At 52.1% G+C, this 27,392-nt stretch overlaps 2 protein-coding genes across 2 annotated transcripts in view; both read left to right on the top strand.

Moving 5' to 3' along the window:
* Positions 1-27,392, top strand: FAM227A (family with sequence similarity 227 member A). The gene is made up of 15 exons (XM_040988198.1): positions 1-124; positions 1,654-1,736; positions 5,348-5,417; positions 5,858-6,126; positions 7,632-7,778; positions 8,753-8,854; positions 9,240-9,344; positions 10,840-10,963; positions 12,797-12,904; positions 13,917-13,996; positions 24,189-24,346; positions 25,246-25,398; positions 25,873-26,013; positions 26,153-26,287; positions 27,299-27,392. The coding sequence occupies exons 1-15, from the start codon at positions 1-3 to the stop codon at positions 27,390-27,392; spliced, it is 1,893 nt and encodes a 630-aa protein (XP_040844132.1).
* DMC1 (DNA meiotic recombinase 1) overlaps positions 12,310-27,392 on the top strand; it is a 51,494-nt gene continuing 36,411 nt past the window's right edge. Inside the window, exons 1-2 of the mRNA XM_040991208.1 lie at positions 12,310-12,320; positions 20,838-20,847. The gene's annotated coding sequence lies outside the window, so the exon portion shown is untranslated. The remainder of the gene's footprint in view (positions 12,321-20,837; positions 20,848-27,392) is intronic.

Below are 27,392 nucleotides of genomic sequence, written 5' to 3'. Positions count from 1 at the left end.
ATGGATGCTGTCAACAGCTCTGCCTTGCCGATGATCCCCGTGGATGAGAACCTGAACGTGCCGCTGGCCACGCGCAACGCCTCCAAGGAGGCCGCGCGGAGGGACTTGGAGAACAACCGGCCCTGTATCCTTCTGCAGAGCCGTTCGTGTGTGTGTGTGTGTGTGTGTGTGTGATCAGCACTCAACATCTACACTGCGGATTACTTATTAATTCATCCCTTCCCCAAAGGCCTGACTTGTCCCTCCCAGCATAGACCTTGTCTCACCTGCCAGCTGGCTGGTCTCCCTGGACCCAGAGTTCATGGCTCTGACATCATTGCCCCACTTCCTGGACAAGGCCTTCATCCATCCCCATCTCCTTTTTGACCTTGAATAGTTCCCCAGGGGCCACGGAGCCATGTCTCTGGAGGCCGCAGGTGCTTTTCCAGCAGCTTGCCCTCTGTTTATAAATAACCCCGGAGCTCATTCACCTTGAGTCACGCCCCACCAGCCAATTGCATGTGTTCTGTGTGCTTCGCTTTCCAGGCCTCTCAGAACTCCTTGTCCAGACCAGGCAGTGCGGGATCCTGCCTGGAATTGCAACGGGGCCTCGCTTGACCAATCCCCCGCTTCTGTTACCCGCTTCTTAATCCCCCTGGCTCATCTCACCCTGACTAACCCGAGTCAGTTGCTATGATCTGTCATGTCCCCTCCAGGCGTCCTGCTGTCTCAAGTGTCCTCTGCTTCCTAAGAACCCTTGAGCGTAATAGAAATCAAAGTGGACCTTGCCGCATGTGGAGGCCTGAGAGGGTTGTGGGACTCTGGCCAAGGCTATGTCCTTGAATCGAGCCGGGCAGAGAAGCAGCGAGATGGGCTTTAGGGGCCGAGCTGATTTCAACAGTGACCAGCAAGGTCAAGATCCCCTTCACCTCAGACATCTCATACCTGAGAAAAAAATAATCTCTCTTGAAACAGTCCTAAGCATGGAGACTCACTGCACAGCCAGGGGGCATCAAGCATTCGTTGCAAATGCTTGGAAACTGATATTCAATACCCAAGAAGAGTCAAGAGTATGAAGCCATACTTCCTGTATGCGTACAGGCTGCTGCGTACAAGCAGCCTTGCTGTCGGGGGTTACTTAGCCACACGGAGAGGGTGCATGGCAAGGGATGGAAAAGGCATCAGAACGTTGAGCCAGCCCATACCGATGCTTCCCTTGCGTGAAGTACACGCGATGTACTGCCGAAGTTCACGGAAAAACAGGATCAAAAACAAGTTTGTGTTGACACAAAAAAATTGCTATCTGCGCACGGTTTTTATATAGTGAATATTTCTCCCCAAACATTTAGAGAATACCTTATTTGTAAAAACAAACCAAAAAACCCGCAACATTAAAAAAAAAAAAAAAGACAATAGATAACAACAAAAACACTGGAGGGAAGTCTCTCCAGACTTGCATGAGTAAGGTGCTGGCATGTTGGATGGCCCTGTTTTCTTCTTGCATTTTCCAAGGTGTCTGTAATACAGTCTTCTGTCATGTACTGTTTCTAAAGGCCAAAGTCAGCAGAGAGAATAACTGTAGCCAGAGCGTGCAGGGGTGGGGGGTGAGGGGCTGCTGCCCCGTCTTGCTGTGTACATGGTCGCTGCTCAGCTTCCTCAGCACATCCCTCCCAGCATGCCTGATCGGCTCCATGCAGCAAGTGAACAAGAGGATTGCTGAAATCAACCTGGTTCCCAGCCTGTTGACCAACACCCTGGTGAGTTCGGGGACTGGGGCCCAGGCCAGGCTTTCCCCGCGCCCCCCACCCCGTCTGCCCTGGGGGCCGGTCCATAGATTTGGAAGCATGTTCCCACTGTTGAGATCTCAGAGTTACTTTTTTACATAAAGTCACAGGCTCTCTTCATTTTTGGAGCAGTTTCAAGTCCGCAGCCAAGCTGAACAGAAAGTGTAGTTTCCCTGTGTGCTCCTTCCCTGTCCCCATCACACACAGATCCTCTGCTGCCATATCTGTCACAGCTGTGGAGCCTGCTGACACTGGCTTATTTGCCATCTGTTGGTATTTGATGGGGCTTTTGTGAAGAATTTTGCCCATTTTTTAAAAAAGATTTATTTTTGTTGGAAAGTCAGATATACAGAGAGGAGGAGAGACAGAGAGGAAAATCTTCCATCCGCTGATTCACTCCCCAGGTGGTTACAAGGGCCAGAGCTGAGCCAATCCGAAGCCAGAAGCCAGGAGTTTCTTCTGGGTCTCCCATATGGGTGCAGGGTCCCAAGGCTTTGGGCTGTCCTTGACTGCTTTCCCAGGCCACAAGCAGCGAGTTTTTTCATCCCACCTGGTGGACCAAGGTTGAGCTCTCCCACATGTTCTCATGAAGCAGCAGGTGGCCCAAGCAGTCTTCTGCCAGGGCTGGCTGTTCCATGTGGTCACCATCAGAAGGAGCAAAGATCAGGGTGTCCGCTCCCCCTCAGCTCCCTGGAGAGCCCCAGGCAGCGGCCGGTGTCTGCTGCGGTTACAGGCAAGTGTGCATCTGGTCGCTTCACTCCACTTCCCCACACGAGGCAGGAGGCCCCGGCCATAAACAGCCCAGGTCATCTGTAGAGTTTTCTAGAGACTGAGGGGAGATCCTTCCCTGGTTACTGCCCTTGGATGGATCTTCAGCCCACTCACCTGGCCCACCTGGTTTTTGTTTTGTTTGTTTTGTTTTTTGAGACAGGAAAAAAAAAAAAGACAAAAAGTGCTCGTCTGCTCCTTGCCTCTCCAGATGCCCACAGCAACAAGGGTGGGCCATCCTAGAACCAGGAGCTAGGAACTCAACCAGGGCTGCCCTCGAGGGTGGCAGAGACCTGGCCACTCATAAGTGTTGCTGTCAGTGAAATGTTTCAATCTGAGGAATACAGGGGGACTCCCACAGTTCTTGGCAAAATGGAATTGAGACATCAGTTTGCTGGGATGTGAAACTGGAAGTCCTCACATGTGCCTTCGGTGAGCTGTTGGGAGATCCCCGCTGCAGTCAGTCCAGTGAGTCTTCGTGGAGGGAGACGCCTGCTTCCGTGTGGCCGCTGACAGCCGGGACTCCCCGGCGCCCCGCTGCTACTTCTGCTGGTCAGTGAAAGTGACCCTCACACACATGCACCCCTGTGCAGTGACTCTCCAGGGGTTGAAGTGTGTGTGTGTGTGTCTACGGCAGGCACGGTGGCACTGGAAGTGTAGGCTCCAGAGTGGCGAGACCACCTAAGTGTAAATTCCCCTTCCCTTGTTCCCTCGCATATGACTTAGGTAAATTACTTAAACTTTATGAGTCTCAGTTTCCCATAAAAGCTGGTGACAGTTGTCTCTGTCTCCTGGGGCTGTTACGGGAGTTGGAGGAGTGAGCAGTGATGTTGGGGACAGGCATTGTCCCAGCACTGAAAACACCCTCCTCCCGTATCAGGATGCCTGGGTACCCGGCTCCTGCCTCCAACTCCTGGTGGCAGCTTCCTGCTAATGTAGACCCTCGGTGGCAGCAAGTGATGGCTTGAGTATTTGGGTCTCTGTCCCCCTGCCCCCTGAGAATAGACTTGGAGTACATTTCTAGCTCCCCACACCAGCCTGGTGGCCTTGGCCAGACACTTGTAGGCACTTAGGTAAAGTGAACAAACAAATGAGATCTCTCTCTCTCTCTGGCAAGCTCTCATGTGAGTGGGAAATCTATAGGTATACAGGAAGTCAGGCTGCTTGCCCACGGGGATGGGAATCCGGCAAGGGGTGGGAGGGAAACCTTTCTCAGTATGACATGGTTTTATGCCACAAGTTGCTTGGCTGTAGAGTTTGAGCAAACTGTTCAGGAGCCACACGGAGTCCGCCGGCGATTCAGAAGCCAGTGCAGATCTGGTGTGTGTGCCTCTCGAGAGAGGGCCGGGGCACCTGTATATCTAAGGTTCCCAGGCCTGGTCCTACTCATCATCAGTGTGAGCTGAACCGCGCCCACTTTTGTCACCTCACCTCCAGCCTCCTGCCGTCTTTCTCTGGCTCCACACAGCTTCACCCATGCAGGCTGTGTGCCGTCTGCCTTCCTGTCTTGCCATGTTCATCCTAATGGAGGCAGACACACGGCCACACTAGCCCACAGAGGTGCACCGTCCAATACGTTCCCCACGCCTTATCTCCGCTAACTTCCTGCATGCGTGTCCTGTCGCTCAGATTGATGCAAAGCAGGCTTTCCCAAGCAGGAGCCAACATTTGTGCTCTATCAAACCAAGATCAGGCCCTCATCATTTAACCACAACTTTCCCATCCTAACTCCTCCAGGCAGTCCTCCGTGACTCTTCCAGCCCACAATGACCTCACTTGTTGGGGGTCAGAGATGCAACAGCTCAGCATCTTCATCATTCTGTGTGTGGTCCCTGGCAGCGATGACACTGGACTTGACCCTTTCGTTATCCATACCAGGTGCTGGACCTGGTGGTTGACCATCGGAGCTCTCTGCTGTGTCCCTGACAACTTTTTTCTTTATTTCTCTTTCAAGTGGTGTGGGTGTTGGGGAGTTCAGAGGAAACAGACTGAGGTAAATATGTCTTTAAAGCTTGTGGGGGCCTGGTCTGATGGCTCAGTGGCTAAATCCTGACCTTGCAACTTCTGAGATCCCATATGGTTAGTGGTTTCTGTCTTGGCTGCTCTGGTTTCCGTCCAGCTCCCTGCTTGTGGCCTGGGAAAGCAGTAGAGGACAGCCCAAAGCCTTGAGACCCTGAACCGCACAGGAGACCCAGATCAGCTCAGCTCTGGCCGTTGCAGCTGCTTGGGGAGTCAAACAGTGGATGGAAAATCTCTCTCTGGATCTCCTTCTCTCCATAAATCTGATGTGTTGTCCCAATTAAAGAAAAAATCCTAAAAAATAAAAAAAAGAAAGAAAGAAAAGAGAAGAAGAAGAAAGCTTGAGGGGGCTGAGGGCTTCACAGTAACGACAGGTTCCCTGCCACCTGAGCCAGGATTTCAGACCCATTGCTTGATCTCTGACCCCTGGAAGGACCTGGAAGTTGGTGTTACTATTCCCCTTTCTCAGATTCAACAAGAGCCTGTGATGCCTGGGGCCCTGATCGGGACACTGTTCTCGGTGCTGTACTTCTCAGAGATGTAGGCAGGAGGAGGGGCAGGATGGCAGGGGTCTGGGGTGGGTTGATGGCAGTGATGGACCCAGGTCCCAGGTCCTGCCAGTCACTAGGGAAGCCTGGCGGGCCGGAGTCTCCACTCCCAAGGCCTACTAGCACCAAACCAGGGGAAGCATTAGTCCCTGACCCCCTCCTCTTGCTCCTCCAGGATTTGCATCAAGCCCTAACGTCCCAACATGTTGTGTTTTTGTTTTTGCCCCCATTTTTCCCTGGTTTTTGAAGGCAATTGAGAGATTTGAAATGGAGAAGAAGGCTGTAAAAGAGAAAAGTCGCAGCAGCCCGGGAGACAGAGGCAAAACTCCTTTCTCGTGGCTTCGGTGGTGTTTCTGTGGGGTTTGATCTTTTGGTTTTTTAAATAGTATCTGAAATACAGTTGAGCAGGAGCCCAAGGCTAGGGAGGCTGTTTGTGTCCTCTCTGGAGGGTGACTTAAGTCTGACCTGCCAAGAGGCAAGGAAGGAGGGTGGGGCCACCTGTGAGGAGGGGACCACTGCACCTGGCACTGTGGTCCACAGCGCCTTCAAGTTTTCTCCAAGGTGCCTGAGAAATGGGCCTCGGAGCTAAGCATCCCTCGTGGAAAGCCACGGCATGTGTCGCCCCGGCCACTCCATGGAGCATGCAGCCTGGTCAGCTAACGGAGGGGATCTCACCAGGCTGGACATGGGGAGCCCCGCAGCTCCAGCGTCCTGGGTGTCTGGGGCTGAAGAGTCCCCATAATCCCTCCTGCCCCACAGAGGAGCTGCTCACCTATTTCTCTCCCCACCCCATCCCCTACTCCCGTTCCTCAGCAGCCAAGAGACCACCAGCCACGGAAGGGGATTTGTGCAGAGACCTTGACCTCAAGAGCACCAGATCCTTCATGACGAAGCGGGTGAGGCACCTGGGCGGGGCGCTGTTTCCTGAGCAGCTGCTGACCCCTGGCCGGGAGATCCTTGCTGCTCAGACAGTGATCATGATGGACAAATGCGGGATCTTCAAACACCTCCATGACCCCAACATTTCTGTGGCGCCCCAGGAAGGGCAGAGCCGGTCCCAGCCAGCCTCAGATCAGGGGGTGTTGCCTCCATGAGGCCTCACCCCTACCTCCACCTCCCGGAATAGTTCATCCAGGGCTTGTTCAAGGCCGCTGGACAGAGCGTCTCCCAGGCACCTACACAGAGCACGCCAATGGCTGCATATGCCTCGTGAGGCTGTGGCCCCAGAGCAGTTAGCTGGCCTCTGCACTGAGCGCAGGGCCTGGCCCAGCCCTCCAGCAGCCGTCTGGCCCCGCCTCTCCTGTTACTCTTGGTGCTTTCAGCTCCAACTGGCCACGCAGACGAGGGTGTTCAGAGCTTTCATGCCAGAGAGAGTGGGACTGTGCGTTATAGTTGTCCTCCTCTGTACCCCCTTCAGCCTATAGCAAATCCCAAAGCATCCTGAAGCCTGTTGGCCAAGAGTCTGTGTGGAACCCGTCACCCTGTGAGTGTCCCGCTCAGGGTGGCACAGCCGGCGGGGCTGACGCCCAACCCCAAGTCAATACAGGGACTCCCTCAGTGCGGTTCCTCCACTGTCACTGGCCACCGCCCACCTAGAATGCTTCTTATGGGGGCCCTTGATGACAGTCAAGGGTTACAGCCTTCTTTCTCTACTTCCATTTTTATGTCATTGTGTTTTAATTTTATTCTAAAGAATGATATATGTTGAGAATCACGGATAATAGCTTTCTCTAACTCGATGTTACAGTTTGGAGAAATTTTATGCTGACTAAATAACCCAAAAGGGGTGGGGAGGGAAGGCACGTGGTGTTAGTTATCCTGATGTTTCATGCAGCAATCAGGAAGTAGTTAGGTAAATGACAACACACCTTGCACCTGCGGTGGAGCTGCCCTCGTCACGCAACCACACGGGAAAACGAAAGTAATGCATATGCGTAAAACAAAACCGAAAAGCAGCTGTATCCACACATACTGATGGAAGTCACATTCCGGGGTTTCAGAAAGTTCATGGAAATGCGTATCCTGAGAGAACTATGCATGGATACCCAACTTTTTTTTTCTTTGCCTTCATATATATTTATCTTCCAATGCCGTTTTGCACGAACATCCTGCAGTGCCCTCAGATCTGTTCTTGCATGTATTTCCTCAAATCCTGCATGTGAGTGTAGAAATAGCCTGGGTGGGACTTTGGCAAAGGTGCTGAGGTGTTGCGTGCCCCTCGTTTCCTCCTTGTTCTGCAAGGTTGCTGTAACATTGTTGGAAACAGATGCCCTGTCTGGAGTCTAACTGCCCTGCTGTGGAGATGAATTTCACTTCCTCTTTCCTTCACCCTCTGTCCCCGTACTTGCCCTGGTTCAGAGCCAAGGACAGGGGCTGGGCCACTGGTGACAGTGTGCTCTGTACCCTGAAGCGAGGGAAAGATCCTGTTGTTTTACTAAACTATCAGATCAGTGGGCTCTGTTTTCACATCTTGATTTTTTTTTTCCCTTTTCTTTCTCTTTCTCTCTCTCTTTCTTCTTTTTTGCTGCATCAGAAAACAGCCGATAAGAACCTGCTGGTGGAGCTGTATCAGTACCCAGCCTTTGACAACACCAAGCCCAACGAGCTTCCCAATGCGGTGGCCTTCTGCGACATGGTGGGCAACGTGGTCCGGGCTGAGAGAAACCCTGTCAGTGGCAAGGTGAGGGAAGGGAAGGGGCTGCCGCTTGCCCTGCCATGTGCCTGGCCCTGCCCTGGCCCTGCCCTGGCCCTGCAGGCACAGCTGTTCCTTTGCTCACTCCAGGAGCAGCCAAAGAGCTCACCCAAGGCCACAGGGTGGCTAGGCCCAACTGGGCACCCCAGCCCAGGCTCACTGTAAGATCTCCATTCCTTTTGCCAGAGCAAGGGTCTCTAGACTGTTCTGGCCATGTAACCTGTTCACGGATGACTCCAGACCTCACTTCATAGAGAGCTGTGTGCAAATTATATGCACTGTCCACTCTCAGTCACTCCGTTGCATATTATTAAGCCTTGTTCCCTTTTGTTCTTTAAAAAAGATTTATTTTTATTGGACAGGCAGATTACAGAAAGAAGGAGAGGCAGAAAAGTCCTGCATCCATTGGTTCACTGCCCTATGGGCACAACAGCCAGAGCTGAGCCGATGTAAAGTCAGGAGCGTCTTTCCAGGCCTCCCCTGTGGATGCAGGGTCCCAAGGACTTGGGCCTCTGCTGCTTTCCTAGGCCAAAAGCAGGGAGCTGGATGGGAAGTGAGGCAGCTGGTACATAAGCATGTACCCATGTGTAAACAGTGGTCTCACCCACTTTCCCCCAATTCTTGACTCTTCCCACCTTGATCAACTATGTAAACAACATCAAAAGTAAAATAATAATAATAATAATAATAATAATAATAATAAAGACATGCCCTTCTCCCCTGGTCTGTGTATGTGAGTTTGGATCTGTTTTTCTCTGTAATCCTTTCCTCCCTCTCTTCCCTCTCCCCTCCCCTTCTTCTGGGAGGATGGAGCAGTTAGCAAGAATAACCAGCCAGGGCCCACAGGCGGCAGCGAGGCAGGTGGGGCTGGGAGCTGGTTCTGAGTCTGACTGTGGCCCCAGGTGAATTAGGGGGAGCACAAGGGCCAGACATACTGATGTGAGTTGTATTTTTCTCCCAAGTCCTTCTGTTCGGATAAAGAGTTGAAGAAGTTCCTCTCGGCTCCCCTCCTGAAATCCTTGTGGCTGGACAGCTTCTGGTGGCTTTTTCATGAAAGGTACCAGGTAAGACTGAGCCACTCACGGCTCGCGGCTCACGGCTCGCAGCTCACGGCTCCCCTTGCCGAAGTTGTTTTTCCACGAAACACATGGCAGCCCCTTTCCCATGAAGCACGAGCGACCCTCAGCCCCGCCCTGCGGGCTCCACCTGCAGCTTCACCTCTCACCCTGTCCCCTCTGCACCCACGCCTTGGCCATCTGCTCCCTGGTGTCTGGCAGCTGCCCTGCACTTGAAGAGCTGAGCCAAAGGGCGGGCCTCTAAACCTGATGCAGTAAAGGGGTGTCCCATTGAGTAAAGCATACACGGTTGATGGTCCTGAACCACGAGCCATCCTCCCAGACTTCAGCGTGGAGCCGTAGTCACCCCTGCCCTCTCTCTGCACCCCGGCAGCCCAACATCGAGACCCAGAAGAAGCTCTTCGACCGGGCGGCTCGGTGCTATGCCCTGCTGCTGCTCCGGGAGCCCAGGTCCCACTATGAAGAGGCACTTTTGCAGGTAGGCGTGCACCGCTGGTCAGACAGGAAGTCACGTGAGACTGCTGTCCACTCTGACTCCAGGAGAGCCCCCAACTCTCTCTGCCCTGGGGAGAAATGAGCAAATCACCGTCGACTCCTCCTCCATCTCTCCATGCAGTGTTACAACAGCACAGTAGAGCTGTCACATAGGCGTATGTCATGACTGGGACAGTTGCGCTGGTAGACAGTTTATATAGCAATGAACACAATTTTGCAACCAAGAAATATCTGTATAGGTATCAGGGCCTATGGATGGAAAAAATAGCTATGGTTTGGTTACCTCTGCAGGGTGAGGCAAGTTATTTATTTATGTATTTATCTATTAGAAATGCAGAGTTACAGAGAGAGGAGATACAGGAAGAGAGACAAAGATCTTCCATTTGCTGGTTCATTCCTCAAATGGCTGCAGTGATCAGAGCTAGACCAATCCAAAGCCAGAAGCTTTTTCTGGGTCTCACACATCGGCAGCAGGGACCCAAGCATCTGGGCCATCATTTGCTGCTTTTCCAGGCACATTAGCAGGGAGCTGGGTGGGAAGTGCAGCAGCCAGGTCTTGAAATGACACCCATATGGGATACTGTGCCACAGATATTGGCTTTACCTGCTATACCTCAGTGTGTTGATTTGTTAATTTGGAGGCAGAGTCGCAAAGAGAGGAAATGACAGAGTAAAACAGAGAGATCTTCTATCCACAGGATTACTCTTCAAGTGGCTACAACATTAAAATGCACACGAGGAGTGGGCATTTAGCTTGGCAGTTGAGATGCCCACATCTCACAGCGGAAAACCCAAATTCACTTCCTGGCTCCAGCCCCTGATTCCCACATCCTGCTAGTGCAGGCCCTGGGAAGCAGGAAGTGGCTGGGCTCCTGCCACCTACCCTGGAGCCCTGGCAGGGCCCAGCTTGTGGCTCTGACCTCCGCCCAGCCATGGCTGTTGCAGGTATTTGAGGAAAGACAGTAACCAGGGATGGGAGATAAGGGGAAGCTTGATCATGCCCTCCCAGGCCAGCAGGACGAAGGTCTCTGTTGGGAAAAACAGCCTAACAGAGGTTGTACTGACCTGGAGAAAGGCTTTCGTTCGGATGTTACGTAGGTAAAGCCAGCTATGAGTGCACACTGTGCGCTGAGAGGCAAAACACGTGCATTAAAAAAGAAACAACACCACCTAGTACCAAAATACAATGTAGTAAGAGTGTGTTCCAGTGTTCCCAGCACAGCGCTGTGGTTCACCATAGCCCATAAACATAGATAGTTTTAAAAAGAGACTTACTGACTTATTTGGAAGGCACAGAGAGAGAGGTCTTCCACCTGCTGGTTCACCTCCCTAGGCCACAAAGGCTGCAGTTGGGCCAGGTCAGAAGCCAAGAACCCAGAACTCCCACCAGACCTCCCACATGGGTGGCAGGGACCCTATGCCCAGAATGTTGCCTGAATGCTGTTTTTTCCCCTGATGCCCCCCAACTCCTCGGCCAGAGGTTGCCATCACTTCTGAGCAAAGCTGTGTACACCAGCTTCTGCTGCTGCTTCCCACAGTCCTGGTTCAACACCCCCGAGTTCAAGGCCTATGTGTGCAACACGATAAACCTGTGGATTGCAGGTGAGTGCCGGCGGCTTCTTCCTGCTGGGGACAGCAATGGTGAGGGAAGAGCCTGCCCTGGGAGTCTGCTTGCCTACGTGTGTGTGCTATTACAGTGACTGCAGGCTAGCTCGCAGACCAAATTGGCTGACTCGAGGGCCAGCCTGACACCTGTTTTAACAACTACCTTTCAGTCCTCTCCCCTCTTCCCTCATCTCAATCTGGACCTTCCCAAGGTTATCCAAAGCTGGGGTTTATTGAAAGGTTCTCACTTTGCATTTCCTGTTGTATTGGGGTCCCCAGGATCACCCTTACATTAATAGATTAGCTACAAAAATTCAAAAGTCTCAACATATAGTTGTCATGGCTGAAATATGTCATGGTGATGTAGCAAGAATACATGGCAAGATCACAAGAAAGACAGGGAGGCTAGTATGTAGATGTGTGTGTATGTATAATACACATAATATATATCTATATTACATATATACACACATATATGATTTATTTATCTATTTAAAAGGCATAGGGAGAGGGCAAGAGAAGGAGAGAGAGAGAGAAAGAAAGAGACATCTTTCATCTGCTAGTTCACTCCCCAAATGACTGCCAACAGCCAGAGCTGGGCTGATCTGAAGCCAGCTTCCCACATGCAAATGGCCATCTTCTGCCACTTTCCCAGGTGCTTTAGTAGAGAGCTGAGTCACAAGTGGAGCAGCTGGGACACCAACTGTTACCCATATGGGATGTCGGCATTGCATTCTGCACCTTAATCACAACGCCGGCCGTAAGCAGGCTCCCCTATGTTCTCTCCCTCTCATAATGAAACCCACAGAGCCTGCCTATCCCCTGTGATGCCCAGGGAAGCCCATTAGAGACACATGCCCAAGGATTTCCTCGGGGCAGTTACATGAGCACCCTTCCGTGTCCTGTGATTGCCGGAGAGCAGGTGTTCGCGTAACATGCCCACTCCAGGCACAGTGAGCCAGTCCTCTTTAGAGGATGCTGCATGTCCGTGTACAGAGCTCTGCCAGCCACGTTTGCAGACGTCAGCATGGGGCCAACCTTGCCAACAGGCCTGTCTCGGGACTGCGGTCTCTTTTCTGCCCACTTAATCCTGTTTCTGTAAAGCAGGATCAAGGGAATCAGAGCAAACCAGTGGGGGCAGGAATGCAGCTCCTGGGTCACCTGACTCCAGAGCGAGGTCTCTGACCACTGCACCCTCCTGCCTCCCGTTCTGATTCTTCTCTTCTTGCTCTTCCTCCTTCCCAATCCCAATTTCATCTGGGTTGCACCTGTGTCTCCCAGCTATTCCCCTGGAATAAACCTCTTGTCCACTTTCTGATCAACAGAGGCACAGCTTTCTCAGTTTCTCGGGAAGGTAGGAGACAGCACTGGCACACTCCGTGCACAGCCCACTTGCATGCTCATTAGGAGAGCCAGTGCATGTGGAGCCCTTGCTGGTGCTGGTGATGCCAGCCCCTGCCCACTGGGAACTCCCAGTTTAGCCCATGTGGGTGTGATAAACACAGGGCACCCTGCCTTCTGCATGGACAGCATGTCCCAGCGTTGCACACCTGTGTTTAGAGGCCCCCTCTGCCCTCCGGCACAAAACACTCAGGTAGTTCAAGGTTTACTTCCAGACCAAGCCCGTGCCCCAGCTCACCCTTCCCCGCACCAGCCCCTCCACCTCCCGCCATATGAAGCACCTTATCCAAGGCCACGGGGCTAGTAGGAGGTGGGGCCGATCCCCAAGGCCAACCTGTCCAGAACCAGGACGGTGTTTCCAGACCACATCTGCCTTACCTCCTGTTCTCTCTGGCAAAGTGTCCATCACCACTCTCAATTTCCTTGTAGGCACCTACCCTTGCCCGCAGAGTTATGCCAACTGGAACTACTCGGAGCTGGACCCGGAGCGATCCCGCAGGGCAGAGTTAATGTTTCAGAGAAAGAGGATGATGAGGGGTAAGGTGGCACGTGTAGCCCCCGACACCCTGCCTCACCCAGCACTGAGGCTGTCGGTCCAGCTCCCCTCTCAGAGACGGACCACGCCCCACAGACCAGTGGCCCAAACTTCTGGTTATACTTGTGTGTCCTCGGGGTCCACATGACTTGGGAGTGTAGGGGTGGGCTTTGGTACTTGAGAGAGAGATGCCAACAAAGGATGTCCCCTGCGTGTCGGGTACCGTGCTGGTACCCCCCAGCTTGCTGACAGTCTGCCGAGCACCCCCTCAAACCACAGCACAGATGAGGAAGCAGAAGTTCAGACAACTTTGGTGTTACTCAACAAACACAGCATGAGTGCTGAGTGCCAGGCCCGGGCTGGCGGCAGGGGCTCGGTGCTGACAGCCTGCACGGTCCCTCCTGACTGTCCAGAGGAACACCCCGACGACACAGCGAGTAGTGCAGCACCTCTGGTCCTGGGTGGTCACCCAGAGCAGGCCTGGGAAGGGCAGGTGGGAACCTCCCCAGTAATCATCACACGCACGCAGGGATGGCTTTCGATGTGGAACACAGGAAAATCCAGAAATGATCTTCAAATGTCCTGATGCTTTAGTGAGTGTGAAGCACAGTCCTGTGTGGGTGGGTGGGCTGTTTCTTTGAAAGCATTTCATCCACCTTTCCTCATTTCTGTTGGGCTGGTACTGAATTACCTGCTTTGGAGAGGAGTCTTTTTTTTGGCACATGGGTCAGTGCTTGCCCGTGTCCAGGGCTCTGCATGCACACGTTTCTTTCAGTAGTTCATCAGCCCTGCCAGGCAGCCAGTGTCCACATGCTTCAGCAGGTGGAATCCACAGGGGTCCCAGGCTTGCCCAAGGCTTATTCTCCCTGCAGTGTCTGGTCCCTGTTCTTTGTCTCTCTCTCTCTTTCTCTCTCTCTTTCTCTCTCTCTCTCTCTCTCTCTCTCTCTCTCACACACACACACACACACACACACGTCAAGAAGGAACTAAAAAATGGTTTTTCCCTTTTCTTAGGAAGAGATTTTTATTTCTTCACTTCTAAGAGACATTTTTCCCGGAAGCCAACCCAGAGCAGGAAATCCTATTATGCCCAGGTAAGCAGGAGTTGGGGGACTGGGAAGTGGGGCTATAGAGGGGATGGTTAGAAAAACCCATTGAGCCCCTGGAGCCCCGGCTTCTACTGTCATGCACCTCTCTGTACCCCTGCTCCATCCTGCCCTCCCTCTCCCCTCCCGTGCCCCACTGCCTGTCCCCTTATCCCCTGCCCAGGCTAGGTCACCTGCAGCACCCAGGGGCAGAAATTAGGGGGAGAGGAAATGATGCAGCAGGCCTGCAAGCTTTTGGATCTTGGTTCGTTGGTCTTTTGGACCTTACAGGAAGCTGGCAGCCATCCCTGACACTTGCCCCCTGCCCTGCTCTGCGCTGTTCCTTTCTACTGACTGCCCAGAAACCCTGCCTCTCACCTCGCCACTCTCACCACCACAGTCTGAGCTCAGATTTGTTCCCTGCAAGCCTCTCCAGCTGAGCAGCTAATGACACCTTCCTGTCACCCGCAGCCCTAACACATCCTCCCTGTCCCCTCTTGCTGTCTCAGAGGACCTTCGCTCACTTTCCAAGCAGTGGGAACCACAGGCCGGCCTTGCCCACTCGTGGCTCTGTGGCAGACCCCACACTCTACACATGGCCTCTGTACCTGCCAGTCCTCTCATCCCCGTATCCGCTCCCATTACTGCTGTCCCTGTCACTTTCTCTCAATTCCAAGTTCAGAGAGCTTGTATTGACTTTGTATTGTATTGTAACCAGATGCCACAAGTAAGTCTTGTTTTGTTTTGCTTTGTTTTTCCTGGAGAGTTGAAAAAGATCATTGTTCAGGGCAAGGTTTATGAATAGGGCTATTCATTGCTGCTCTATATAAATAAAATGTTATTGGCACACGGCCCCCAGTAGTCGTCCTCTGGGGTCTGCAGCTGCCTTGGGGCTGACACAGCCAAGTTACAATGGAGGCTTTAGGACCTGCCAAGCACATGCTCACTCTGGCTTGTGACAGAATATGTTGGCCAATCCCTGGCCTGACACTCATCCTTTCTTCTTTCTTTTTAAAATATTCATTTATTTATATTTGAAAGTCAGGGCCCGGCAGCGTGGCCTAGCGGCTAAAGTCCTCACCTTGAACGTGCCAGGATCCCATATGGGTGCCGGTTCTAATCCTGGCAGCTCCACTTCCCATCCAGCTCCCTGCTTGTGGCCTGGGAAAGCAGTTGAGGACAGCCCAAAGCCTTGGGACCCTGCAATTGTGTGGGATACCCGGAAGAGGTTCCTGGCTCCTGGCTTTGGATCGGCGCAGCACCGGCCATTGCGCTCACTTGGGGAGTGAATCATCGGATGGAAGATCTTCCTCTCTCTATCTCCTCCTCTCTGTATATCTAACTTTGTAATAAAAATGAATAAATCTTTATATTTGAAAGTCAGAGTTAGAGAGAGAAAAAGAGACAGAGAGATCTTCCATCCACTGGCTGACTCCCCAAATGGCTTCAGTGGCTGGAGTTGAGCCCATCCGAAGCCAGGAGCCAGGAGCTTCTCTTGGGTATCCCAACATGGGTGCAGGGTCCCAAGACTTTGGGCCATCCTCTGCTGTTTTCTCAGGCTTTAAGCAGAGAGCAGGATGGGAAGTGGAGCAGCCGGGACTGCAACAGGCACCCATATGGGATGCTAGTTCACAGTCCGACTCATCCTTCCTTCTAAGTTCAGGCTCTTGATGAGAAGGTTAGAAATCTCCCCTTCCGCTTAGGGCTCAGTCACTGGGGGTGATGTAAATTGAACATATGAAAAATAAAACAGGAGAAAAGGCATTCAAATGTATTAACTGCTAATATCTTCATGTCACCAGGGGATCCTCATAGAGCAGAAGTGAAAACCCCAAAGAATCATTCATTAACATATCACCTTAACACAGAGTGATAAATTATGAAGACACCACAAGGCAAAAGTGAAAGAATTTGGCTCTTAGAGATGCTAAGTTGGGGGCAGGTCAGCAGGAGGGGTCTTCAATGCATTTTTAGGGAAAAAAAAACCACATGAAAGTTTCAAACATGTTTTACACCAACATAGACTTATCTCTTAATTTCATTTTACCACAGATTTTTGAAGTACTTTTATATATGTAGAAAGCTAATGGGATTTAAAGGTTATTTTATTTATTTTTTAAAAATATTTATTTATTTTTATTGAAAAGGCAGATATACAGAGAGGAGGAGAGACAGAGAAAAAGATCTTCTGTCTGATTGTTTACTTTCCAAGCTGCCGCGATGGCTGGAACTCAGCCAGGAGCCCCTTCCAGGTCTCCCACACGGGTGCGGGGTTCCAAGGCTTTGGGCCGTCCTTGACTGCTTTCCCAGGTCACAAGCAGGGAGCCGGATGGGAAGTGGAGCTGCCAGGATTAGAACCAGCACCCATATGGGATTCTGGTGCATTCAGGGTGAGGACTTTAACAGCTACGCTATTGCGCCGGGCCCGGTTATATTATTTTTGAAATATTTTATTTTATTGTTATTTGAAAGGAAGATTTTACAGAGAGTAAAGGAGAGTCAGAATCTTCTGTCTACTGGTTCACTCCCCAAGTGGCCGCAATGCCCGGAGCTGAGCCAGTCTGAAGCCAGGAACCAGGAGCTTTTTCTGGGTTTCCCACATGGGTGCAGGGTCCCGAGGCTTCGTTGTTTTCCCAGGTATCACAGGCAGAGGATTACCATACTACTCCACTGTGCCAGCCAGCCCTATAATAAACATTTTCTATGAACATTTCAAAGAACCCCCTTGCACATGGTTCGAATAGAAATGTGCTCCTAGCCTCTGTTTGTGGCTGAGAGCCAGTGAATGAGCCGCAGGGGCCATTTGGGGGAGTGGTCCCTGGGAAGCAGCCCTGGGAACCCTTCCTGTCTTTGTCCTTTGTTCCTCTGCCTGGAATGTGAATGTGACAGCTGGTGCTCTGGCTGTCGTTGCAGACCCTGAGACCTAACTTGGGGAAAGTGGATCCAGGAGCTACAGGAGACAGAGTCCCTGTGTGGGTGGCCTAGCAGCACGCTGTGAGCCTCGACTTGGCTGTCTTCAGATTACTACACGGGAAAAAATTTCACCTAGTGGGAGCCACCATTATTTTGAGTCTGTCACTCCTGTCCAGATATAACCCTAACTCCTATGAGGGAACTTCAAACAGCTGTGGGGCCCAACACAATGGCTCAGTGGTTAAATCTTCACATTGCATCCATTGAGATCCCATATGGGTGCCAGTTCATGTCCTGGCTGCTCCACTTCCCATCCAGCTCCCTGCTTGTGACCTGGAAAAGCAGTCAAGGATGGCCCAAAGTCTTGGGACCCTGCACCCATGTGGGAGACCCAGAAGAAGTTCCTGGCTCCTGGCTTCGGATGGGTTCAGCTCTGGCCATTGTGGCCACTTGGGGAGTGAACCAATGGACACAAGATCTTTGTTTGCTTTTCCAATAAAAATAAATAAATTAAAAAAAAAAAAAGCTGTGCTTTGGAAACAATGATCACACACATCTCTCCTTAACTCTAGATCCTTCCCATCCTATGTTTACTATGTAAACATCATCTAAAATAATAATAATAAATAGTTAAAAAAAAAAGCTGTGGGGAAAATGCAGTGGAAATACATGGTTTTTGATACCTGGTATTTTGGAAATCCATATGGAATTATTTCTACTTACTGTCATGCTATCTCCGGCTCAACTGGGAGACTCCTCAAGCCAGGGACCGAGTGTCAGGATTCGTCCAGCGTCAGTCATGGTGCCAGCTGCCCCAGGAGTTGTTTCCAGAAGCAGGGGGTGTGGAGAGTATGGTGGCCAGCTCTGCCCTGCCAGGAGATGCTCAGTGACTCGCCCAGCTGTGAGTGACACAGCTGGGGCTGGGCCCCCAGGGGCCTCGTTTATGGGCTCTGCATAGCACCTGCTGCCCATTGCATGTCCCTTGGCTGAGAACAATGAGAGTGTCCTGCATGATGGCATATGCTGCCTCTCGCTGCCAGTCTTGCCTAACTGGGTTCTCTTCCTCTTTGCTCTCCTGGAATGTTCTCTCCCAAAGCCGAACTCCGAGAAAACCCCCTTAGCCACTCAGGAAGTCAAGGGCAGCTCACAAGCACCGAATCCTGTGAAGGGTCCAAGGCCGGCCAGGAAAGGGGCAGGTGAGGCCGTTTCCTGCAATTCAGCAAGCTCTGCTCTGGTGATGGTGAGGTCAGAATGACACTGTCCTCCCTGGAGAAGAAGGGGTGCCAACTCCCCTTCCACATGTCTGTCCATGTCCATGAGTGAGGGAAACCTCAAGGCCGGGGGCTCCACCCAGCTGCCCTGGGGAGCAGAGGCAAGGCAGGCCTCGTGGGGCCGTGGCAGGAAGCACACAGAGTCACGGGAAGCAGGAGCCAAGGCAAAGATGGGGCCATTTCCAGATGATGCCAGTGGGTTGTGGGGGAATAGGGACTGTCCCTGGCTCCGGGTTGGCTCAGGAACCGACATTGGCTTGGCACGTGAGCATTCGCTGGATGAGTGGGTTGTGTGGCTGGACACCGTTGTCGGCAGGGCTGTGAGCCGTGTGGGCCTCCGTTGTGGCTGAGGAACACCCAGTGGAACCCGTAAGGACCTCCACAGGTAACACGAGGAACTGCCCTCCTAAAGTTCTAGAAACTTTAGCCTGTATGTGTTCTTGAGGAAGAGAAAGGGAAGCTTTGAAGGGCAAGGACTGTGTGATCTGTTTCTCATTAAAACCATTAAAAATGAAAAGCTTGGTACCCTGACCAAAAGGTTTGGAAATATTTCTGGAACATTCCTCAAGATCCCCAGATATATTAACTTTACAAAGACCTCATGGGCCAAAAAAAGAGGAAGTACTGAAGGAATTGGAAAATGTATTTTAAAAATAACTTTTACTTATTTTTAAAAGGTTTACTGAGGGAGAGAAGGAGGGAAGGAGCTTCCATCCACTGGCTCACTCCCCAAGTGACCACAACAGCCGGAGCTGAGCTGATCCAAAGCCAGGATCCGGAAACCTCTTCTGGGTCTCCCAAGTGGTTGCAGGGTCCCAAGCATTTGGACCATCTTCTGCTGCTTTCCTAAGTGCAGGGAACTGAATCAGAAACAGAGTAGCTGGGGCTCAAGATGGCACCCCAAACATGGGATTACAGGTGGTGGTTAAACCCACTGTGGGCAGTGCCGATCCCCTAAGCAACATCTGGATAGGCCAAAAGCCCATCCCAGGGAGCTTTTTGTTTGTTTTTTTTAAGATTCATGTATTTTTATTAGGAAGGCAGACTTACAGAGGGAGGGAGGGAGAGACAGAAAGATCTTCCATCCACTGATTCGCTCCTTAGGAGCTAAGCTAATACAAAGCCAGGAGCTTCTTCCAGGTCTCCCGTGTAGACGCAGTATCCCAAGGCTTTGGGCCGTCCGCTACTGCCTACTCAAGTTGGATGGGAAGTGGAGCGGCCAGGACATGAACTGGCACCCTTACAGGATCCCAGCAGTCAAAGGGAGAGGATTAACCAGTTGAGCCATTGCACTGTCCTCCCACAGTCATAACCGGGAGCATTTTAAGAGTTTAACCCCCACCCCACCGCACACACACTTCCTTATTCTGTGTCCACTCTTTGTACTAGTGGGAATCCTGTCATGTCACCAGGGCTACTGTTCGGTTGGCTTTCAGTTACTATGGCAAAATTCCAGAGAAAACCCAATTTATCTATATAGAGTTTGTTTAGCTCCCGATTTGAGGGGTTCAAGTTTCAGATCAGATGACCCAGTTGGTTTGAGGGCAGTGGGTGGCAATGGTAGATGGTACAGTATAGGAGAAGGGATGACGTGGGGGGGGGGGGGACCAGGAAGCAGAAAGTGTGGGTGGGCCCAGCCTTAGGCTCTCGTGTCAGCCCTCTTCCTAGATCGCAGAAGGTCAAATAAGAACTGCTTCCAAGGGCATGTGTCCAATGACTGAGGGCCTGCCTAAGGGCTCTGCCACCTGCTGGCAACGCCACCTTGGCACCAAGCCTTTCCATGAGGACCTTTGGGAGGACATGCAAGCAAACATCAGAACCCGGGAATGCATGTCAGCCGCGTCCTTTTTCTCCACTGCACCTTGCCTTCCTCAGAGGCCGTCCATTTCTAGCACCACCCAGGGCCTGATGCCAAGAGATGTGCAGTATGTGTTCGCTGGGCGGACAGGTGGGATAAATAAACCAGCATGTACGTGGCCTGCAGGCGTGGGTCCGACTCAAACCCACGCAAGAGCGCATGAAGTTCCTTCCTGCAGTGCCTCGCCATCTGGGATCGCGGGGCACCCAGCTTCTTCCCTTTACTGGAAGCCGAGATCTGCTCATGCCCAGCGTGGGCTCCAGTGGGATCTGCTTTTGTTTGTGTTTCTGTCTTTTTTGTCACCTTGACAGAGCGTCATCCTCGCACCGCATTCACCGAAGCAAGAGAATACGCGAACACTGTCTCGAAGGAGGTAGGCGCATGCGCACACGCGCTCGGACAGCTCTAGGTGGGCGTGGGGGTGGTGGACGTGGTGGAGGTCAGAGGTCAGCGTGAGGGAGCAGGGACATCCGGGAGGCGGTCTGAGGTGACTCTCGGAGGGGAAGGCACAAGCCGACCAAGCATTCTGTCTGGTTCCTCCAAGGATTTGAGTCACCTCCTTGAAACTCAGGAGATTATGTGGAAAGAAGAGGGCCTTGGACCGCAGACTCCAGCTCTGTTTTGTTTTATTTTGTTTTTAAGATCTATTTTATTTTTATTGGAAAGTCAGATATACAGAGAAGAGGGGACAGAGAGGAAGATCTTCCATCCACTGGTTCACTCCCCAAGCGGCTGCAATTGCCAGAGCTGAGCCAATCTAAAGCCAGGAGCTTCTTCCAGGTCTCCCACGTGGGTGCAGGGTACCAAGGCTTTGGGCTGTCCTCAACCGCCTTCCCAAGTCACAAGCAGGGAGCTGGATGGGAAGCGGGGCCGCTGGGATTAGAACCGGCGCCCATATGGGATCCCAGCTTGTGCAAGGTGAGGATTTTAGCTGCTAGGCTACTGTGCTGGACCCAGTTTCTAGCTCTGTAAAGTGGGGCAGTAACTGCTGGGGCACATTGGTGCTTTGTGGTTTTCCTGACATCATGACGTTGCATTGGCTGGGTCTGTATCATCACCATGGCAAACCTCAGGCACACTCTCTGCTTTATTATTTAAGAATGTATTAGTTTTATTTAAAAGGCATATTTTACAGATAGAAAAGGAGAGACACAGAGAAAAATATTCCCTCTGCTGGTTCACTCTCCAAATGACCTCAATGGCCAGAGCTGAGCTGAGCCAAAAGCAAGAGCCAGGAGCTTCTTCCAGATCTCCCAAACGTGGGTGTAGGGTTGGTCCATTTTCAACTGCTTTCCCAAGCCACAAGCAGGGAGGTGGATGAGAAATAGAGCAGCCGGAACACAAATAGGCGCCCACGTGGGATCCTGGTGCATGCAAGGCAAGGATTTAGCCACTAGGCTACCACACTGAGCCCTTTGATGAAATCTTTACTCACACGGCCCTCATGTCTCCAGGGCTCGGTTTGCATATTTGAATGTCGTTGAAGACTATTTCATGCACTTGCTGCATGATTTTTTTTCTCAGTTCTCTCTCAAAATGTGCGGGAGCCCCAGTGGCAGATGCTCGGATCAAGTGAGAAGCCGGTGCCGTGTGACTCGGTTCTGCTGGGGCCCCAGGCTTGCATCTCGAGCTCCCGAGGGCACTGGAGATGCTGAGGTTGGGAGGCAAGACTCAGAGTAGACTAAAGCCTCACCAGTGTCACATGGGACACCTGACTCACTTCCACGAGAATCCCAGGAATCCTTGGTCACCTCTTGTTCAGCCCCTCCTCCAAGCCCTCATCCCTTGGGGATCACGGTTGTGACACCTGACTTTGTGGGACATGTTCCAGTCATCCCAGGCCTCCCTTGGCGCTCACAGACAGCGTGTCCCAAACAGAACCCTTGATCTTCCCACCCTTGCACCTGTCTCTCTGTGAATCCTCCCCCTCCAGGCCTGGTCCTTTCTCACAGCCCCTGTCAGGGCCGCCGGCAGTCCTGCTGGCTCCACCCTCACTGTGTGTTCTAATTTGGCCACTTGTTTCCATCTTCTTCATAGCCACCGAGCCTGTTCCCGCGGACTCCTCCCTGGCCCCAGCCGGGCTCCCCGACCACTCTTGTCCGTTCTTACCTGTCAATCATTTCCCCATACGTCCATCAAAGAATTTTTTCTTAAAGATTTACGTACTTTACTTGAAATTCAGCATTACAGAGAGAGAGAAAGAGAGAGAGAGAGAAGGAGAGGGAATATCATCCACCTGCTGGTTCACTCCCCAAATGGCCGCAACGGCCAGAGCTGAGCCATTCTGAAGCCAGAAGCCAGGAAGTTCTGGGTCTCCAGTGTTGGGTGCAGGGTTCCAAGGCAGTGGGCCATCCTGTGCTGCTTTCCCAGGCCAAATGGTTCGGAAGTGGAACAGCTGGGACACAAACCAGCACCCATATGCGATCGCAGCACCGTACATGAAGGATTAGCCAGATAGGCCACCGTGTCAGCCCCCAAGCAATTTTTTTAATAGATCCAAATTGTGCTGTGTTCAGTGGAGACTCTCCTGTGGCTCCTCTCACATTTAGAAAGCAGCGCTAGCCCACAAACCTTTGCCGCCCCAGCAACCTCCTCCTCTGCTCTCTGCTTCCCAGCTTCTGCTTGAACCCCACAGGTCTTGCCTTGCCTTGCCTCTGTCCCTCAGCCTCACCCATCTCCTGCCTGCCTCGGGTCCTCTCTGCCCTGGACCATCCACGTTCACAGCGTCCTCCCTCCTCAGCCAGAATCTCACCTCCCTCAAGCAGCCTTCCCTGATTATACCCCCGGAAACAGCTCTCCTTCCTACCACTCATGCTTACCTGGCCCAGCCGTGTTCTCATTCCTTGTCACGTCATGGTCCTGCAGTTGTTGAGTGACTCAATTATTTGCTAATTTTTTGTTAATTTTTTAAAAAGCTTTATTTATTAAAAATGTAGAGTGACGGAGGGGGTAAGACAGAGATCTTCCATGTGCCGGTTCACTCTCCAGATGGCCAGATCAGTCAGGACTGTGCGGGACAAAGCTAGGAGCCAGGAGCTGTGTCTCCATCCCATGCGGGTAGCGAGCATCCAAGCCCTTAGGCAGCATCCGCTGCTTTCCCAAGTGCGTAGCAAGGAGGAGCTGGATTGGAAGTGGAGCAGCCAGCTCTCCAATTGGCGTTCCTGTGTGGGCTTCAGACGTCACAGTCCTTGGCATTAACACACTGAGCTACAATGTGGGCTGCAAAACTTTTGTAAAAAGGAAGGAAAGGGAGGGCCCCGCGGCATGGCCTAGCGGCTGAAGTCCTCGCCTTGAACACCCTGGGATCCCATATGGGCGCCAGTTCTAATCCTGGCAGCTCCACTTCCCATCCAGCTCCCTGCTTGTGGCCTGGGAAAGCAGTAGAGCATGGCCCAAAGCCTTGGGACCCTGCACCCGCGTGGGATACCCGAAAGAAGCTCCTGGCTCCTGGTTTCAGATGGGCTCAATTCTGGCCATTGTGGCCAACTGGGGAGTGAATCAGTGGATGGAAGATCTTTCTCTCCTTTTCTAGATATAAAGTCTGCCTTTCAAGTAAAAATAATAACAATAATAATCTTTAAAATATAGAGTAAAAAAGAAAAAAGCAAAAGTAAAGAACTGAGGACCCGGACAGAGTTCTGGGCTCCTGGCTTTGACTTGGAGCCTTTTAGCCATTGAAGTTATCTGTAAGATGAACCAGTAGCTGGAAGATCTGTTTCTCTCTCATCCATCTCTGATTCTCCCATTCTCTCTATCCCTCTACCTTTCAACTAAATAAGATAAATCTTTCACAAAAAATAATTAAATATTTATTTATTTGAAAAAGTCAGACCTTACATCTGTTGATTTACTCCCCAAATGGCTGCAATGACCATGGTTGGGCTAGACTGAAGCCAGGAGCCAGGAACTCCATTCAGGCCCCCCATATGGCTTACAGAGGCCCACACTCTTGGGCCATCATATACTATCTTCTCAGACCCTTTATTAGGGAGCTGGATCGGAACTGGAGCAGCCAAGACTGGCTCTGGCACTCCAGTACGGGATGACAGCATTGCCAACAGCAGTCTAACCCCCTGCACCACCCCATCCCTTCAGTTCTTACTGCTCACTGAGAAAGCTGCAGCACCCCTTATCGCTTCCTTGCATTCTCCCTCTCCAGTCCTGCCCCGCCGGCCGGAATCCTCCACTGACATCAAACCTCTTCAACATCTACGGGAAGAGCCCCCTGATCGTGTACTTCCTGCAGAACTACTGCGTTCTGTCGCAGTATGGCATGGACGTGCTGGTGGCCCGGAAGGAGCAGACCAAGGCCGTCCCATATCCTTGTCACTGCCTGCGGTGCTTGGATGGTTCCAGTGCTCCCGGCCCAAACAAGCCCAATTCTTCATCACGGGAAGCCAGAGCTGGCCAGAGGTGTCCAGGCTTCCACATAGTGTACAAAGCCAGTGCCCACTGGGGTGCCTGCTGCTAGGAGCCTGTTGGTGAGCTCAGCCTAGGTGCAGTCCTAGCGCCAGTCTCATGAATGGGAGGAATCTGGCTCTGGGACACAGTTACAACTGCAGTCTTGAGATCTCCGATGGGTGCACAGCTTCACCTCCAAACTCAATGCCTTAACCTATTCCTCACTACGTAAGGGCAGTTAATGCCAACCTAACAGTGTTACGAACCAGTGGTATACAGCCGGTTCTAAATAACTGCCATTACAGCATCCAATGTAGGGGTCATTCTGCCTGTTGTACGGATGGGGAGGATGGACGCGTGGAGGTCACACAGGTGGTAGTGAGTGATGCTGAGATCTCGTCCAATCAGGAAGAGAAGGGTGGTGCAGAGAATCTTTGTCAACCTGCAATCTTGAGATGGAGGCCCTGGGCCAGGTGGAGGCTGGAGGGGCATGGGAACCTCTTCCCGTTTACCACCAGGCCAGCAGAGTAGGACTTCTGGGTGACACCTGATGCCGAAGCATTTCCTTATTCCCGCCTTCCCACCCACAGGGCCAGCAAACTGCTCTAGACCCCAGGGGTGGGCAGGGGCGAACTGTCAGACCCCAGGAGTCCTTACCAGCTCAGACTGCCCAGGCCTTGTCCATAAACATAGGAGCTGCACCCTTTTCTGCCATCTCAAGCCCCTAGTGCCAGTGCCCTAGGCTCAAGGTCACTGACAGTGCAGCTCACACAGTCCAGTCCAGGAGGGGCGTTCTCCTTGACGGCCAGAACCACAGACTCCACCTTGACCTATGCGGAGCTCATCGCCCTGACGCTGAACAACATGCAGAAGCGAAAGGACAACTTCCGCCAGCTGACCCGGCTTCACTGGAGCGAATGGAATTACTTCAACAATTACCTGCGGGAACTGCGGGAGAACTTCTTGAGGTACCTAAGGGAGCTTGCGTTTGCAAATTATGTCTTGGAAATAGAGAGGAGTCTCCAGCTCAGTCTCCGGCTGCCTGCAACACCCGCAGCTGAGCCAGATTGGAGCCCTAAACCCACTGCAGGGAACCAGCTGTGGGAACCATCACCATCGCCTCCCAAGCCGAAGCTGGGGACAGAGCCAGGGTCTCCTATAGGCTGTGCGCATTCCCAGTAGCATCTTTGCCACTGGGCCAAATGCCCACCTCTGTATTATAACTTTTTAAAAAAAGATTTGTTTATTTTTATTGGAAAGTCAGATACACAGAGAGGAAGATCTGTCCACGAATTCACTTCCCAAGTGGCCACAACGGCAGGAGCTGAGCCACCAAAGCCAGGAACCAGGAGCTTCTTGCAGGTCTCCCCTGCAGGTCCCTGGGTTCTCCAGGGCCTCTGGTCTTGCTCTAACCAAGTGTCATTGTCCTTTCTCTCCTCCAGGGATGTAAAGACTATGAATAAAAGAGCAGCCGAGAAAAAGAAGGCTGACCACAGGTTCATCCCACCTTCGTCCTTGGCTGAGGAACGGCCAGAAAAGAAGTCCGGAGGAAGTCAGCACATGGAAACAGTGTTTCTTATAAGGTCTGTGCAGACAGAGACCTCGGGCAGCAGGGACGTGGGCACCTGGGAGCCGGTGAGAGGATTCCAGGGAAAGCTCTGAGGAATCCACACTGGATCTCTGAATGCAGTCATGCTGCTGTCTCTTGTTTTTCCCCCACAGGAAGGACAAGAAAGAGGAGGAAAGAGCGGAAAAACAGAGACTAAGCCTTCTCCCCTCTCACTATACCACCCCAATGAGCTCCATTCCCTGGAAGAAGGAGAGCCCCAACAGGACCTGGGACATTTCTGAGAGCAGGTGGGAAGAGAGATCACGCCCAAGGGCTGAGTGGCGGAAGTCACCGAACACCCCGTCGGAGGAGTGGTCCTGTTGTAGTTCTCCCTGCAAAAGCAGGAGTGGGGAGTTGGGTGCTTGGGGCACTGCAGCAATGACTAGGCTTTTTTTTTTTTTTAAATATTTTATTTTCATTACAAAGTCAGATATACAGAGAGGAGGAGAGACAGAGAGGAAGATCTCCTGTCCGATGATTCACTCCCCAAGTGAGCACAATGGCCGATGCTGTGGCGATCCAAAGCCAGGAGCCAGGAACCTCTTCTGGTTCTCCCACGCGGGTGCAGGGTCCCAAAGCTTTGGGCCGTCCTCGGCTGCTTTCCCAGGCCACTAGCAGGGAGCTGGATGGGAAACGGGGCTGCCGGGATTAGAACCAGCGCCCATATGAGATTCTGGGCACGTTCAAGGTGACGACTTTTAAAGAAAGAAATTTTCATTCAGTGGTTCACTCTCCAAATGGCCACAGTGGTCAGGGTTGGGCCAGCCCAAAGCCAAGAGCTTAATTCATGGTCTCCTGTATGGTTTACAGGGACCCAAGCACTTGGACCATCTTATGCTTCTTTCCCAGGTGTATCAGCAGGGAGCTGGACTAGAAGTAGAGCAGACAGGACTTGAATTGGTGCCATGTGGGATTCAGCATGCAGTGACTTAACTTGCTATTCCACAGTGCCAACTCCTATTTTTTATATTAACATTCTTACCTTCCTTGGAACTAAATTTGTTAGTGTGTTTGAATGTTTCCATTTTCTTGCTTTTGTTTTTCCTCACCTTCTGGCCAGAGTTGTTCTCCCTCCTCTCCCAGGGGTGTGTAACTGCCCCCCTTCCATCCTCCTGCCCTCAGGCACTCAGATGTTATACAGGCCATGGCGGCCAGCTTCCCAACACTTCCCTCTGAGCCATCTCCATAGCCCCGGCACCCCTACATGGCTCTCAGCTGTGCCGGTTTAGACATCTGTGGGTGTTTCTGTTCACTCGCAGGGAGGCTGAGCTCATCACGAAGTCCAGAGCCACGCCGAGTCCGAGTCCGGGGCCACCCATCCTCAGCCTCTCGCCCTCCAGCTCAAACGAGTGA

The sequence above is a fragment of the Ochotona curzoniae genome, unplaced genomic scaffold, assembly GCF_017591425.1.
Source record: "Ochotona curzoniae isolate NIBS_2020 unplaced genomic scaffold, NIBS_Ocur_1.0 contig_1014, whole genome shotgun sequence".
NCBI classification, from domain to species: domain Eukaryota; kingdom Metazoa; phylum Chordata; class Mammalia; order Lagomorpha; family Ochotonidae; genus Ochotona; species Ochotona curzoniae.
Note: the sequence above shows the minus strand (reverse complement) of the source record. Positions and strands in the feature narration are given on the sequence as shown.

What these genes read in the sequence shown, in the direction of transcription:
- FAM227A (XM_040988198.1), top strand. Translation starts at nt 1, where the DNA reads ATGGATGCTGTCAACAGCTCTGCCTTGCCGATGATCCCCGTGGATGAG. An exon ending in GAGAAAGAGGATGATGAGGG is followed by an intron (nt 12,905 to 13,916) that starts GTAAGGTGGCAC and finishes CCCTTTTCTTAG; the next exon opens with GAAGAGATTTTTATTTCTTC. An exon ending in GAGCAGACCAAGGCCGTCCC is followed by an intron (nt 24,347 to 25,245) that starts ATATCCTTGTCA and finishes GGCCAGAACCAC; the next exon opens with AGACTCCACCTTGACCTATG.